Source organism: Aegilops tauschii, chromosome 7, assembly GCF_002575655.3.
Source record: "Aegilops tauschii subsp. strangulata cultivar AL8/78 chromosome 7, Aet v6.0, whole genome shotgun sequence".
NCBI lineage: Eukaryota > Viridiplantae > Streptophyta > Magnoliopsida > Poales > Poaceae > Aegilops > Aegilops tauschii.
Genome location: NC_053041.3, coordinates 652,027,238 through 652,043,659, shown reverse-complemented (window position 1 = coordinate 652,043,659; position 16,422 = coordinate 652,027,238). Strand labels below are relative to the sequence as shown.

Genomic DNA, 16,422 nt, shown 5'->3' with positions numbered 1-16,422 from the left:
AGAAACAACTGTGAAAATAGGGAGAAAAGATGCCGATCTTCTCTCAAAGACCACAACATTGACGTCTTTTTTTATCGTTAGTCTACAAATATTCTTACTTGCATGGTTTGAATACTTGGTTCACTCTCGCCCTTTGCGCCATTGGCGCAACGGGTCATCTAGGATATTCCCATGGACTTTCTGGTGATATTGGGAGAATACTTCCACATAACAGAAATTGTTTTGTTAGATTAAGGGATGCCTATGAATGGTATACCAATTGCATTCAGAGGGCATATTTTTCCTTCACGATGCCGAGAGAGAACTTATGGTTTCCCTTCCCTGCTATGTCTATACCATGAGACAAGACGTTCGCAACAAGTCATCAACAAATGGTATTCTGTTCCAGTCCTTTCTCTTTTCTAAGAATATTCATGGGCTGCATCTTAACAATGATTAATATTTATTGCGGTACTTGTCCACTCACTTCACACAAGAATATCTCAAGGGGCACATGCATGAAGAGCATACTAATTTGTTGATCAAAGCTGGAAACGAACGTGACATCATCATTGTTTGGCTTATCATATGATCACAAGAAGCTGGACTCAGTTTTTTTTTCATGGCAAATATGAAAGAAGGAGCGCCATATGCATTTGCCCGTGAGGAACTGGTGGGAGCCATCTCACCGTGCACTCCTGCTGATAGCGTCATGAGCAACCACTGCCATGATCTCATAATATAGCTCAGGTTCAAGACTTAAGTCATGCACTACTTTTTTTAACCATATAATGTGCTATATCACCTTATCCTTTCAGCTCCAGTACTTCATAATATAAAGTAGATGAACGTCCTTTTAAGAAATACCAATGCAGAAGGAGCTATGTAATCCAGCTTAGTTTCTATAATGAGCTGGTCTCATGACTTTGTTTTACCATGCAATGTAGTATATTATTCTCTACAACATTCTTACTTGGTTCCCTCTCGCCCTTCTTGCCATCGGCGCAACGGGTAAACCAGTGTATGCTATTATCAAGTGATATCATTACTTCCTTTTAGTCTATCATGGTAACATGTAATGGGATATAAGTATCTATGATGTTGGTTCAAAATTAGTCACATATGCATGATTTGAATACTCGGCTCGCTCTTGCTTTTTCCGCACTGAAAGCAAACTAAAAGATTACATTGTTAGGCTTGCAAACAGTGATCTACACGCCAACTGTCGGATCATGCTAGGTACCGACAAGAGAGCCATTGTAACAACCAATTGGTCTGAGTTCTGCCGCCTTGCAAAAATTCATGAAGGAGACATCTGTGCCTTTCATCTTAAGGTCACCACAAAGCAGCGCCCGGTTCTCATCGTGCATTGCCTTTAGATGAACCATCAACAGCAACGGAAGTCGTATCTAAATATCATCTAGCATTCCAAAGACTACTAATCAAACTCTGTAATAGGATGAAACCTTCCTCTGTTTTTTGACGATGCTATCTGTAAGATATCTAGTCCTATCCACAAGTTAATCAGATTGCTGCTACTGAAATGGAAATCTTCAGGAAACAATGCAGCATAGGAAAAGCATTTTTGCAGATGGACAGGAAGATGGTCATAACTAAGCTTCAAGGCAGGCATAATGTCATTGTCACCAGTCTGTCTCTCCCATTCTTTACTTTGTAAGACCCTTCTCCAATGACGCAAATTAAGGTCTTTTCTTAGTAATGCACCAACAGTTTTTGCAGCAAGAGGGGATCCCTTTAGTTTTTCCATTATCTTATCTCCGGTCTCGAGCAAAAAACTGTGATCATTTCTACATTGGTCATCACCAAAGACAAAAGCATGGAACAACTTCCTAAAATATTCAGATTCTAAACCTTCCAACTCTATATGCTTAGTTGTTTCAACCATCTTTGCTATTGTTGGAAACCGAGTTGTGACTAGAATGATGCTGCCCTCTTTTTGTGATGTTTTGAGCAGCAACAATAATCTTTTCCAGTCATCCTCATTACTACACTCCCATATATCATCCAATACAAGCAAGAACCTTTTCGGTTTTAATTTTTGTTCAATTAGCTCTTCTGGTCTATTCCCCTTTTCCCCTTCAACTGGTGGGATTTCCTTATTAATATCTTCAAGCAACTTATTCAGATTGAATTTGACAGATACACATACCCAAATCAGTACTTGAAAATGGGCTCGCGCTTGCTTATCCTTATATATGTGCTGTATCATAGTTGTTTTCCCTATCCCACCCGAACCAACAATCGGAAGCACAGTAAGATCATTGCCACGGTTTTCCCCTTTGGTGATGTCATGTATGATGCTTTTCACTATAAGGTCCCTCCCGTATAATTTTGGCTCTATGCTTCGACCGGTGGTGATGGGGCGACTATGGGTAATGTCTGGGATAGTTTTATGGCCACAACTCTGCAGAATGGTGATAAATGATGTACGCAAGGGCTGCAGTTGCTCAACAATGTGCTTCATTCTCTGTGAGACATCCACCCTATTAAACCGCAGCATTGGTGTTTCTTTCTGGGGTGCACCACGAAGAGTTGGCTGGCCATAATTATCATCAACATGTGGGGAAGATGAGCAAGGGAGGAGTTTACCGAACTTGGGAATGCATCCGCTGACCCTCTCATCAGTATGATTGGCATCTGGTGTTGAGGAGGGGGGAATTCTGCGTGAGCTCTGCTTAGCACGCGGCCAAACGCAGCAGCCAACTTCCCTTTGACCACGTTGAGCAGGGCTGGCAGGAGACGAGCGCGTTGATAAACCAAGCAGTTTGGCAACAGCTTTGGCCGTGTGACGAGCATTGAGGGCAAGGTCAAGGATGATGCCCTTGGTATGCTGGTCTGCAGCGTCATACGTGCCGTGGAGCTCGTCATGGATGCGGAAGTAGTCCAGCTCATCCAACAAGTCCTCGGCAGAGTGCGCCGAGTGCTGCAGCTTGTGCAGCAGCTCCTTCATGGCCTTGCCACCGATCTGCTTGCGGTTTGCGGCTTCAAGCGTGGCCTGCACGAGCAGCAATTCCGTCTTGAGGGCATTGACGTTGAGACCTAAGTTGTTGCTGTCAACCCAAGCCTCCAGTACGCCATCGGCAACGGAGGCCAGCGCCTTGCCCACCACCCATTGCGCCGCGCTTAGGAGCACGTCCATCCTCTTGAGTCCTCAGGCACAGCGGTGTATCAAGGATCGGTGATGCGAAGACCTGCAGGAATCAAGAGGAATTCTTTCCTTAACACGCACCAATTGCATAGTACTAGTTCATAATATGGAGAAAAATAATTACTTGTAAGTTGCTGCTAGCAACCAGCAGTAGAAGAATTAATACGTACTCGTGAGGGATGTCGCTTGCCTTCCTGAGAGTTTGTTGTGTTGAGGACGAGATATGGCGCATTATATGTCGGGGACACTCTCTCTTTTTCTCTCCCTCTCTCTCCCTCTCTCTCTCTCTCTCTCTCTCTCTCTCTCTCTCTCTCTCTCTCTCTCTCTCTACATTGGGCTACCAAAGGATCTGATTCCGATGAATGACCTGATATATATGGTGATGGAATTTCCACTTTTTATGTGTCAAGTCGATGTCCCCAAGCAAGGAAATTGCTGCCAGCCAGGGAAAGTATCCATTGTTGAGCTTCCTCTTATTCCAACGGCTGCTGGACAAGAGCACAAAGAAGCATCCCATTGGTCTGCTGGTAAGTAAAGAAAAGCATCCCATCCCATGCATTTGAGGAGGCTGCTGGTGAAGACAACGTACATAAAGGAAGGAAGCTCCCCTCAGCAATGGGGACAAGGAATAAGAGGAAGCTCAATAATGGATGCTGCCCTCAATGTTAAACATTGTACATACGGTATAACTATAAACCATATATTGTGTGCGTGCGTGTAGCTGTTGTACTCCTGGTTAGGCTGTTGAGATTTGATCTTATCCTTTGTTGTATCTTGGAGATCAATCCACGGCATAACCACCCGTAATCTTGCGGCCTTTGTGCCTATATTAACACGCACGCGTCCCTGCTAACTGCATACGCTTAAGCCTCATTTTCTACACTCAAATGGTTGGGAACCTGGATGCCAAATGATACATGCATACAATTACCCCAGAACTGAAACTTTCCAATGAATGATCTTCACACGTACGTACGGTAGCTAATCTGTCGAAAATTGAAGTAAATGATGGGCAAGTAAAGCTCCTACATTGAGAGAGGGGAGATTAAGAAGAGTGAGCACTGACAATCCCATGACCAATATAATTAGCTAGGCATGTTTTTGCATGGGATGGGGATGGGGTTGAGCAGCAAGCAAGTAAACCCTCTGTCCAAATGATTTAATACTGGCCATACCCATACAGAAGAGAAACCGGCCGGCCTATTTTTCGTGCGGAAAAGGTCATTATTTTATTTGGCACAATAAGTTAATCCCTAGCTGCAAAGGATAAGTTTCAAGCCTCCCCTAGCTGGATTATGTTTTACTTTGCTTTATTTATTCTTTACTTTGCTTTATTGTGCTTTCCTTTCCTTTGCTTTGATTTATTCTTTCAAGCTTTATTCTTTCTGGTGGTACAAGGAGTCTCCTGTACAAGCTCAACAATATGGAGACAGGGATTATATATGGCCCAGCTATTTTACTATGTTGTACAGTAAGCACTAACCAAGTAATGAATCACGTGTGCTTATTATTTATAGTACTCCCTCCATCCCAAAATAAGTGTCTCAAGGTTAGTATAAATTTATACTAAAGTTAGTACAAAGTTGAGACAGTTATTTTGGGATGGAGGGAGTAGCATATATAGCAGGGTGGAGTAATCCTTCAATATGTACTATATGAACTTTCTCAATGTTGATGGGCTTTCCTCTCACGGTTGGTTCAGGTTGGTTGGTTGGTTCACAGCGGAGCAAAAGAGGCGGTAGCTGTAGGTAGGGCTGCAACAAAAGCTCGAGGCTCGTCAGCCGCTCGAGATCGACTCATTTTTTGACTCGCCTCGAGATCGACTCGAAAAGAAACAAGCTGAGTTTGAACACTTTATGTAGCTTGACCGAGAAACGAGCCGATCTTGAGCCAATGTTGGCTCGCTCGATTTTAGCTCGATAGCTCGACAGAATATCATTATGTTAAATGATCATGCCATATATTAAATGAAAATAAGATAATTTATTACCATATATGTTGTCCATAATTTTTCTCCATTTTATTTACCAATGAACATGAAAACTTAATTAAGTGCAGAGAAGATTTAGGCCTAGTTATGGCACGTGGTCGACTATGTGTTAAATATCGTATATTTTTGGCAAAGGTTCTCAGCATATTCACCTTTTTTTTCATCCACAGATTAATTTTTACCATCTCATTTAGCTCTAAACTAGCTCGAGATCGTTACAAGCTGAGCACGAGTCATGTTCTACAGCTCGATCACGAGCATCACTTAGTTTAAGCTCGCTCGAATTTTCATATGAGTTGAGCTGAGCCAACTCCAACTCGTTCGAGCTCGACTTGTTTGCAGCCCTAGTTGTAGGCAGTCGGCAGGACGGGTTCAGCGGCATGAGCGGGACGAGTGCCAGCGTGCTTTGGGCTGGGCTAGGCCCAATCAACGCGAGTGCGTGATATGGGCCCACTATTATGCACTCTTCACATCAACGGAGAGCTCCTTTTTTTTGAGAGAGAGAGAGAGAGGATTCAACGGAGAGCTCCTATCCTATGTGTGTGTTGCTCTTTGCACCCCTCAAAAACAAAGTGAGGCTCTTTCCGACAAAGTATTATGCACTCTTCTTTCCCCTTTTTCTTTTTTCAACACATGTCTATCTTTTTCATACACATCGTACATTTTTCGTATGCGTCAAATCTATTTTATTTATACATGTTTAACACTTTTTCGAGGAATGTTTAACATTCCATGATTAACCTTTTCTTTGCGGTTATTCGTTCATTATCCAACATGTACACGCGTGGGCTAACACCAGTGGAGTGAGAGAGTGCATGTTTCACATCTTTCTTTGTGAAAAGTTTTCAGGATTTTTTTACTTTTTTAAAAAAATCAAATTTTTTGCCATATCAGGTGCATATGCACTCAAGTGCATCCATGTATTTTTCATGTTTCGCATGTGCTCTTTTGTGTTGCGTTGGAACTATACAGATAGTGATCTTTACACACCTCAACAAAAACACAGACAACAACAAACACTTGCTTGAACGAGTAACTTTAATTTTATGTACAAAATTGTGACCACACAGTAGACCAGAACCAATCTCTTTAAGTTACTAAGCTCGCGGGGAATAAAGCCCTTGGAGAGCTCGGGGCCTTTTTCCCTGTGTGTCCGTCTATTATGGTCGGGGTGGAGCTTACGGCACCTATGTCAGGATACCGAGGCAACAGTCTCATGTTGGTTAACCTCCACGTGGCCATGTCGGTTTGCTGCATCTTTGTACCTTCATGGTTGCAGGAGAAGCCTAACATCATCATGGAGCCATCTTTCTGTGGTGCCGTGGTGGATTCGGAGCCAAAGTGCGATGCACCAGCAGAGGTCGAACAAATTTATGGCTTTTGAAAGCATTGACGCCAGAAGAGATTCTACACCTGTGATGTGCAGATGAGGCTATTTCTAACCGATCCCCTATAACCGGTAAGTTGAGTAAAATTTCAATTTTACTCCACTAACCGGCACCTAGCCGATCCCCTATCGGCCGTTAGTGGAGTATATTTTTACTTCATCCCCAAAACTTCCCTATTTTTACTCCATTGATACACGGCCGAGTAAAAATATGTGGCTCGCTCTCTCGTCCGTGCGGCCGCTGCATCTTTGCCGGCGCGCCTCCCGCCGGCCCCGCTGCTACCTCGTTTCATCCCTTGCCCTCCACCGCCATTCTGCCCGTCAGCCAGCCCTTTCAGACCCCATCGCCGTCGCCGGAGTCAAGGTGAAACAACGCCGCCGTCGCCATTGTTGATCCACCCATTTTCTTTTGAGTTCCTTCTTTTTCTAGCAGCCGCCGCATCTCACCTTGCTTGAGCACCACTGCAGGTCACCCGCTGCTCGCCGCTTCTATCTAAACCATGCCGGCCAGTTTTTGCACCACCACTGCACCCCAAGTGTTCAAAGAATTGCCTAGATGAGTTTTTTTTATTTGTTTCTCTTTGTACCGAGCCGTTTGATTGAACCGAACCGTTTGGATTGTAGATGAAGAGGTTGAGGGAGATGGCGTTGGAGGACTTGTCGTCATCCAAAGAGGAGGAAGAAGATGATGATGACTTTGACACCGTTTTAGGCATGATTTTCAATGATGATGTTTGCAGCCAAGGAAAGGATCACATTTGGCCGCATACACATCAACCGTGATAGAGCGGAGGGCCATGCCAAGATCATGCGAGATTACTTTGATCCAAACCCAACCTATCCGGAGAAGTACTTTTGTTGATGCTTTCAGATACACAGAAGTCTTTTTCTAACCATTGCAAAAGCCGTTGAGAGATATGATGACTGGTTCAAGCTCCGAAGAAATGCGTCTGGAGAGATGAGTGCAAGCCTTTGATGAAATGCATTGCGGCTGTTCGCGTCTTGGCATATGGGTGTTCTGCCGATGCAATTGATGACTATGTACGCATTGGCGAAGACACAATCTTGGAGGCTGTTCAAAGGTTCACCAAAGTAGTGATCATTGTCTTTGGCCCGGAGTACTTGAGAGCACCAACCGAGGAAGACACCCAAAGGCTGATGACTGAGAGTGAAGCAAGAGGATGGCCAGGGATGCTTGGATCACTTGACGTATGCACAGGAGATGGAAGAATTGTCCTACAGGTTGGAAGGGCTAGTACAAAGACTACGTCAAAAGTCCAACGATCATTCTTGAGGCAGTTGCATCTTCTTTGGTCTGCCTAGCTCTCACAATGACTTGAATGTGCTATCGAGATCACATATGTTTTCCAGGCTTATAAAAGGTGAAGCTCCCGCTTGCGAGTAATCGGTCAATGGGCACAACTACTCGATGGGTTACTACCTTGCGGATGACATCTATCCATCATGGGCCACCTTGGTCAAAACAATTCCGCGTCCAAAAGGTAACAAAAACACTCACTTTGCCCAATGGCAAGAAGCTGCAAGGAAAGATGTGGAAAGAGCCTTCGGTGTGCTTCAGAAGGGCTTTGCAATTGTTCGTGGCCCTGCCGAGTACTGGAACTCCAAGGTTCTATGGTGAATCTTAACTTGTTGCATCATATTGCATAACATGATCATTGAAGACGAGAGAGATATGCCTGAGAACTTTCGGTACATCATCAACGGGAGTCCGGTTGAGCCAGAGCATGATATAAATAAGATCTTGACATTCCTTGAGGGGCATCACAAGGTGGAGAACCGTCAAGTTCATACTCAGCTCCAACAAGATCTTGTTGAGCACCATTAGCAACATCTAATAAGCAGGTCCTAGTTGTTCTATGAAATGCTATTTGCTACATTTGAACCATTCGGCGTGTTTAAATTCGGTATGTAAACTTTGAATTTGGTTTTTAAACTTCGAATTCGGTCTGTAAACATTCAAATTTATGTTTAGTTTATATATGTGTGCCAATATATAGTTTCAATTTATACTAGAATTGCAAAGTTTAGAAAAATAAAAATTTACTCCGCTAAGTTTAGGGGGTCAGCTAGGTCCAGCCAAAACTTAGTGGAGTATTTCTACTCCACTAAGCCTTTGACTCCCTTCAGTTTTAAGGGATCGGTTAGAAATGCCCTGAGATATGTTTATTTTTGCTGGAAATAGTCAGTTTAGGCATTGGATCTACAAAGCTGTTGTTGATTGTGGTAGCTCACCAACCATCTTCAGGAAGGAGCACGACACCGTGCCTTCGTCACCCATAGCAGAGGAACATAGGCTTTCGCCTGCGCCCATGGAGTAGGTGAGAGGGACATGATCCACACCAAAGCCTCCAGGAAGGTAATCGGCACCGCGCGGCGTCGACATTGCTGAGGCCGCCGCCTGCCTAGAGTTTCCCCCAGATCGATGCCCACCCACCAGATCCGTCTAGCCAACACCAGGCAGGTATTGGAACTAGCACGAACCGGAGCAGATCGAGTCAGAGATGACGCTACCGGGATTCACAGGCTCCAAACGATGCCGGCACCACGCAAACACCTCCGGCTGCCCCCAACCACGCCGGTGAAGGAGGGCAACCTCGGCGCGCGCCCACCTCCCCTCAGGGCCGCCGTCCGGTGCCTGAGCCCGCACAATCTGGAGGAGAACTGATCTGGGGAGAGGAGCCCTAGATCCGCCGCCGCCAACCGCCATGGCCAGCCCCACGCTGCCCCGCAGTCATGGAGGCACAACCGCTGCCGGAATCGGATGGAGGCACAAAGTGGTCGTTGATAATATTATAATTAGGGAGACACCTTTTCTGGAATCACACTATCACAATAGCCCGTAGGCGGGAGAGGTCTCCTCTCATCGACTCGGCTCTCGGTGTGGCTGCAAGGGACAATGATGGGGCACACAAGAAATCAAAAATGTTTGTCGCGAGCAGCCAAGGAAGGTATGAGCGCATGAGAGATGTAGCCAAATTGCATTTACCATCCAGTGAGTTAAACTAGGCTCACAGGTTACGCCGAAGCAAACTTTTGGTATGGCGAACAATTGTAGACAAAATTATATACAATAAAATTGTAGAAAAATTGATGAAAACGATAATCAGACAGATGGAAACGAGAATACATATATGATATCAAGACTAAAGTAGGATGTCAAAAAATTCAATCACAAAATGAAGACGATAGAACAATCAGCTGGAACAAGATGGAATTAAGTTTTCTTAAAAGTACATGAATTAGTAGATACAAATTAGCAAAATAAGAGTACCAACCATGCCGCCCTGGCATCAATAGATGACAACTTTTTTAAAGCAAATAACACAAATGAGATGTGCATTATTGGTAGGGCAGTAGGTGGCCTCAATGATTGTGCTGTTGGTCACACACACACACACACACACATTAACATTATTGTCGGTAGTACAGTACATGGCCCGTGGACGGAAGGAGCTGCTGGTGAGAGCAACTCCAACGCAGTCCCACCAAAACAACTCCAAAATCGAAGAAAAAAAATCAGTGGAATCGGTAGATCGGTCGACTAGCTCACCAAATATGCTCTCATTTTGCAAAATTGTCGGAATTTTGGGCTGGAATCGAAGAAAAAGGGATCAAAACTTGTCGAAAAGGGTCATGTTTGTCGACTTTTTTTGGCAGAATCTGTCGGCAGCAACTAGTAAGATTTGACGGTCTCCTCATGTACGTTGCGTCAATCACATATATATACTCTACTCCAGTGGGCAAGTTGGAAGTTGTGTGATGAGTACAGGACTCTGCCTGCTGTTTCTCACACTTTTGATAAAGGATTGATATTTTATGGATGTTACGAGTAGGTATGTATGCGTGGTGTGCATCTACCCGATGGACGACGACGACTCAATCCAAGTCATCGGTCTATCCGTGTCCCGGACAAACTAGAAGGTAGGAGTACTATTTATTACTCTGGTGCGTCGTCTGTGATGAGCATCTATGCATATGCAAACAATATATTTGATGAAGAGTGTATATTTGGTTTTAAAATTTGTCACGTGCACGTCCATAAGACCTGTGAGGGCAGATCGCAGCATCAGGATCCAATCGGACGGCTCAGGTTGTGGCTTGAAAAACACACGAGCCACGTACTTGGAGCTGATTGGTGGAGATACTACGGGATATATATAGTTTGGTCTTGGATACATTATGCATGGACGTTGCGTGCTAGTCGTGATAAGTGGAGCCGCCCACATGGCCAATGACTAGTCAAAGTGCTAGCTAGACTAAGATGGTGCAGCTAGCATGTACTCCTATATTAAGTTTGACACAAGGCATACACTATTATGCGACTAGCCATGGAGACCTCCCCTTTGATAAAGCTCATCTCACTCACCCTCCTACTAGCCTCGGCCATCGCTGGGCCAACTTTGGAGGAACAGGCAGGAGCACTTCTTGCCTGGAAAGCCACACTAGAAACCCAACCAGCCCAACTCCAACTGCAATCCTGGGAAAACACCTCATGGCCGTGTAGCTGGCATGGCATCAGCTGCAGCAGCAAGCATCAACAACAACCGGTGATCACCGGGATCTCTCTGCGAGGATTGGGGCTCAGAGGGGAGCTCCACACCCTCAACTTCTCGGCATTGGCAACCCTGACGAGTATCCAACTCGCGCAAAATCAGATAAGGGGCTCCTTACCACCTTCTTTAGCATCATCCTTGCCAAACCTGCGCCATCTAATGCTCCAGGCAAATCAGCTCTCCGGTGAAATACCAAGCCATATAAAACACCTAGAGGGTCTTGTGGCGTTGGATTTGTCAAACAATCACTTGTTTGGTCCCATTCCCAGCGAACTAGGCTACCTAAGGAAGCTGCGTCAATTAGATTTTTCCAACAACAACCTCACAGGCCCTATCCCAAGAAATTTAGGGAATTTAACCAAGCTCACTAACTTGTCCCTCGCTGATAACCAAATATCTGGATATCTTCCTCCAGAACTAGGTTACCTCGTGAATTTACGATGGTTGGTTCTTAGTCAAAACAAACTCATGGGTTCTATCCCGGCTACCTTGGGGAGATTGGTTAATCTCGCTATCTTGTACCTATATTATAACCAACTTTCTGGACATATCCCTCAAGAACTAGGTTACCTCGTGAACTTAGAAGAGTTAGATTTTACCGGCAACGACCTCACAGGCCCTATCCCAAGAAATTTAGGCAATTTAACCAAACTCAATAACTTGTTTCTTGGTGATAACCAATTGTCTGGATATCTTCCTCCAGAACTAGGTTACCTGGTGAATTTAGGAGGGCTGCATCTTTGGCAAAACAAACTTATGGGTTCTATCCCCGCTACCTTTGGGAGTTTGCTTAATCTCACCAGCTTGTACCTAAGATATAACCAACTTTCTGGGCACATTCCTCGAGAACTAGGTTCCCTCGTGAAGTTATTTGAGTTAGAACTTCAACACAACAAACTCATGGGTTTCGTTCCTGATATATTTGGAAATTTGACCAAGCTCAGTTACTTGTACCTGGGCGACAACCAACTTTCCGGACATATTCCTCGAGAACTTGGGTACCTAGTGAATATGAGAAAGTTAGATCTTAGGAACAACAAACTCATTGGTTCTATCCCTGCTACCTTTGGGAGTTTGGTTAATCTCACTAGCTTGGTCCTGTGGGACAACCAACTCTTTGGACGTATTCCTCCAGAATTAGGTTACCTCATGAACTTGGAAGAGTTAGGACTTAGCAACAACAAACTCGTGGGTTCCCTCCCTGATATGTTTGGAAATTTGACCAAGCTCGCTCTCTTGCACCTGGATGGTAATAAATTTTCCGGACATGTTCCTGGAGAAATTGGTACCTTAATGGATCTCCAATATCTACAGTTGAATGGTAACAATTTCTCCGGTCCCTTGCCACCTGACTTGTGTGCTGGAGGCAAGCTCGAGAGATTGACTGCATTTGATAATAACCTGAATGGACCTTTGCCGTCAAGTCTGGTACATTGCTTAAGCCTAGTTAGAGTTCGTCTTGAAAGGAATCAAATAGAAGGAGATATCTCTGAGTTGGGAATTCATCCCAATATGGTGTATATGGATATGAGCTCGAATAAACTATATGGGCAGTTATCTAACCATTGGAGGGAGTGGCGTAATCTTACCAAGCTGAACATCTCAAACAACAACATCATGGGTAATATACCCACAAGTATGGGACAGCTGTCTCAGTTAAAGGTGCTCGATCTTTCATCAAACAAACTTGAAGGGGAGCTTCCAAGTAAACTGGGCAATGTAAAAAGTCTGTTCCATTTGAGCCTCGCTGATAATTTGCTCTATGGTAGCATTCCACAAGAAATTGGAGCATTGTACAATCTAGAGATCCTAGATTTGTCATCAAATAACCTAAGTGGATCGATAAAAGGTTCAATTGAACATTGTCTCAAGCTTCGCTTTTTGAAGTTGAGTCATAATAACTTTGAAGGAAACATCCCTACCGAGCTAGGCGTGGTGTCAAGCTTACAAGGCATGTTGGATTTAAGTGACAATTCATTTGTTGGGGCGATACCAAGCCAACTTAGTGGCCTGAGCATGCTAGATACTTTGAATCTTTCACGCAATGAATTGAATAGCTCAATTCCAGCATCATTTGGGAGCATGGAAAGCTTAACATCCATTGATGTATCTTATAATGAATTGGAAGGACCGATCCCAGAGAGTAGGCTTTTCCTGAGAGCTCCACTCGAGTGTTTCATGCATAATAAGATGTTATGTGGTGTAGTGAAAGGACTGCCCCCCTGTAGTAGTGCAACTCAGAGCGAAGGACAACGGACACCTTATGGAAAAATTGTACTAGCCACAGTCTCTATTTTGATATCTCTTGTTCTTGTCGTAGCTATACTTAAATTCCGGCATGAAAGGAAGAAATCAAAGGCAACTTCCACTGATAATGTAACACAATTAGCAAGCATGTTCTCTGTTTGGAGCTTTGATGGGACAAATGTGTTCAAGCAAATTGCTGAGGCAACTGACAATTTTAGCGAGGTACATTGCATTGGAACCGGAGGATATGGGTCTGTGTACAAAGCTAGACTTGCAACATGTGAAATATTTGCAGTGAAGAAGATACGCATAATAGACGATGAGTATGGCATCAATGAGTCAATGTTCAATCGCGAGATCGGGGCATTGGTGCAGATTCGACATCGAAACATCGTAAAACTATTTGGGTATTGTTCCTCAAGCCAAGGCAGATTTCTTATCTATGAATACATGGAGAGAGGAAACTTGGCAGAAACACTTAGAGCCAACAAAAGGGCAATTGAATTGGACTGGAAAAGGCGGGTAAATATCATGTTGGACGTGGTTCATGCTTTGGCATACATGCATCATGATTGTCCATCACCAATAGTTCACCGAGATATAACAAGCAACAACATTTTGCTTGATGTGGAATTTAGAGCTTGCATCTCTGATTTTGGTACGGCTAAAATCCTCAATGTTAGTGGCCCGAATATCACAAGCCTTGCTGGTACAAAAGGCTATCTTGCTCCAGGTAAAAATAAAATAGATCATTTTTTGTATTATTTTCTAGACTTACATATGTGTCATATATGCTGCTTTTGCACATGTCATATGTGATGTATCCATGTGAACAATGACAATTAATTGCAACGCTAATTAACTGACATGTATTTATTGCAGAGCTAGCGTACACAGAGAATGTGACGGAGAAATGTGATGTATATAGCTTCGGAGTGCTCGTTATTGAGCTTTTTTTGGGATCCCATCCAGGCGATTTGCTCTCATCTATCTACTTGACAACCAACAAGAATGATCTGTGTCTGAAGGATCTGCTGGACTCCAGGCTCGAGCTTCCGGGCGCTGAAACCGCTAGAGAAATATACAACATGCTCAGCATTGCAGTTCAGTGCCTAGACCCTAACCCATCACACAGACCAACAACACGGCGTGCTAGTGATGAGCTATCTTCTGGGAACCAAAGATGTGACGGTCATCATGTTGATTATATACACGCCAACCTCACCATTCCTACCTAGTAGTGCCTATGGCTACGGATGATGAATTGGTATCGTGTTGTGTGTAGTTTCTTCTATGCTACCTACAATACTTGCTTAAAATTTGTTTAACTGGTAAGAAAAGCAGAGTTCCGGGGTTACAAGACTACTAGTAAACTTGTATCAATGGATGTATCATATTACTGGCGCTTCTTTTGTTAAACGATAAGGCTTAGAGTTATTATTCGATTTTAATAATCGGTGTGATGTAAATCAATCTTGTTTATCTCTTTTTTGTAGATCTATTGTAACAATCGTTGTTGTAATTCTTGGTCGTTCAGCCCCTATATTAGCACGAAGGCATGCCGCAGTAAAGGCATTGTTTCAATCAACCTACCTAGTCTTCTTATACGGTATTAGAGCTAGACCTCGCCGACACATCCATGACCGGCTCCTCTTCCGTCGCCACCCTCGGCAACTTCCCCTTCACCCATGCTATCATCGAGAAACCGATGAAGGAGAACCACATCTTGTGGAAGGCCTTCATCGACTCCAAGCGAGAGGCAGCGGGCAACTCGTTGTATGACTCCTGACGCGGCTAGCCTATCAGCTGCAAGGATGGTGGCCTAGAAAATCAACAATCGGACAACAATCTCACTGTCGCCTCCTGTACTCCAGTGGCCGGTGTGGGTAAGCTAGCCTACAGACCGCGTTGCACTCCATGGTGATCAGCTACACGATCGATCCCCTGTGATCAGCTGGAAGCCATCGAGCAATAGCATCCTACAGACCGTGTTGCACTCCATGGTGACATCCAGCTTAGTGGCCGGCAGGCGGTGTAACGTGGGGCTCTTTCTCACCGCCTGTCTCACGCACGGCTTTGTCTATGAAGAATTGATATTTTATGGTTGTCACACACCACGAGTAGCGTGCTCTGCTGAAAGCTGAATGCGTGGTGTGCATCTACCCGAGGACGACTCAACCCAAGTCATCGGTAGGTCAAACTAGCAGGTAGGACTAGTACTTGTCTGCCGCCAGTAGTACTCCCTCCGTTTCTTTTTAGTCTGCATATAAAGTTTGGTCAAAGTCAAGCTTTGTAAAGTTTGACTAACTTTATATTAAAAATATAAACATTGACAATATGATATCAACATTATCAGATGCACCACGAAATGTATTTTCATACTATATAGTTTTAATATTGTAAATGTTCATACTTTTTTATATAAATTTGGTCAAACTTTGTGTAGTTTGACTTTGATCAAAACTTTGTGTCGTCTGTGATGAGTATCCATGCGTATGCAAACAACCAACAGTGGTAAATGCCGTACTCTCTTCTCTCCATGTGACGGTGAATCACATGCACCGTGGCAGAGCCAGGATTTGGTGCAATGTCACAACATGCGTCAAAATCACAATCAATGTTGTGATCTTGTTGTACTTCTGTTCTTCCGATGTTCTGGACAGGATTTTGATGCAAGGTGGTTGCTATCTCAGGTCGTTCCTCGATCTTTGTGCCTATGGCGTTCCCGCGGTGCTATGTAAACAGATATACATGTTGAACCCTCGTTTGTTCATGTCCAGCATGGGTTCCCATCTTAGAGCCGAGATGTCTTTTGTTGTATCTTGGTTGGTGGCCTATCTTGATTTTTGAGGTAATATCATTGGGAGTTATAAAACTTGTGTCGTATGTTTAGTTTGGTGCTAGAACTTTAAAAATACGGTTTTGTGGTCATCTAATTAACTTGACTCAAGCATGCAGATATGGTCACAGTACGCACATGCGGACATATGCACGTGTATGATCCCACATGTCAGTGAGTGATGGTGTTGGACCTGATGTATTTTTACAGAAAACACCCTCATAGTTTTTTATTGGC

The 16,422-nt window shown here is 44.0% G+C and overlaps 2 protein-coding genes across 2 annotated transcripts; one reads left to right on the top strand and one right to left on the bottom strand.

Annotated features, from left to right (window-relative positions):
* Positions 1-968: 968 nt before the first annotated feature.
* Positions 969-3,185, bottom strand: LOC141027949 (disease resistance protein RGA2-like). Its single transcript, XM_073505619.1, has one exon. It carries the CDS (start codon positions 3,137-3,139, stop codon positions 1,418-1,420), a length of 1,722 nt encoding a protein of 573 aa, XP_073361720.1. The 5' UTR covers positions 3,140-3,185; the 3' UTR covers positions 969-1,417.
* A 7,676-nt stretch (positions 3,186-10,861) lies between these two features.
* LOC141020563 (uncharacterized) lies at positions 10,862-14,891 on the top strand. Its single transcript, XM_045232150.2, has 2 exons — positions 10,862-14,079; positions 14,229-14,891. Exons 1-2 carry the CDS (start codon positions 10,863-10,865, stop codon positions 14,582-14,584), a joined length of 3,573 nt encoding a protein of 1,190 aa, XP_045088085.2. The 5' UTR covers position 10,862; the 3' UTR covers positions 14,585-14,891.
* Positions 14,892-16,422: the final 1,531 nt, after the last annotated feature.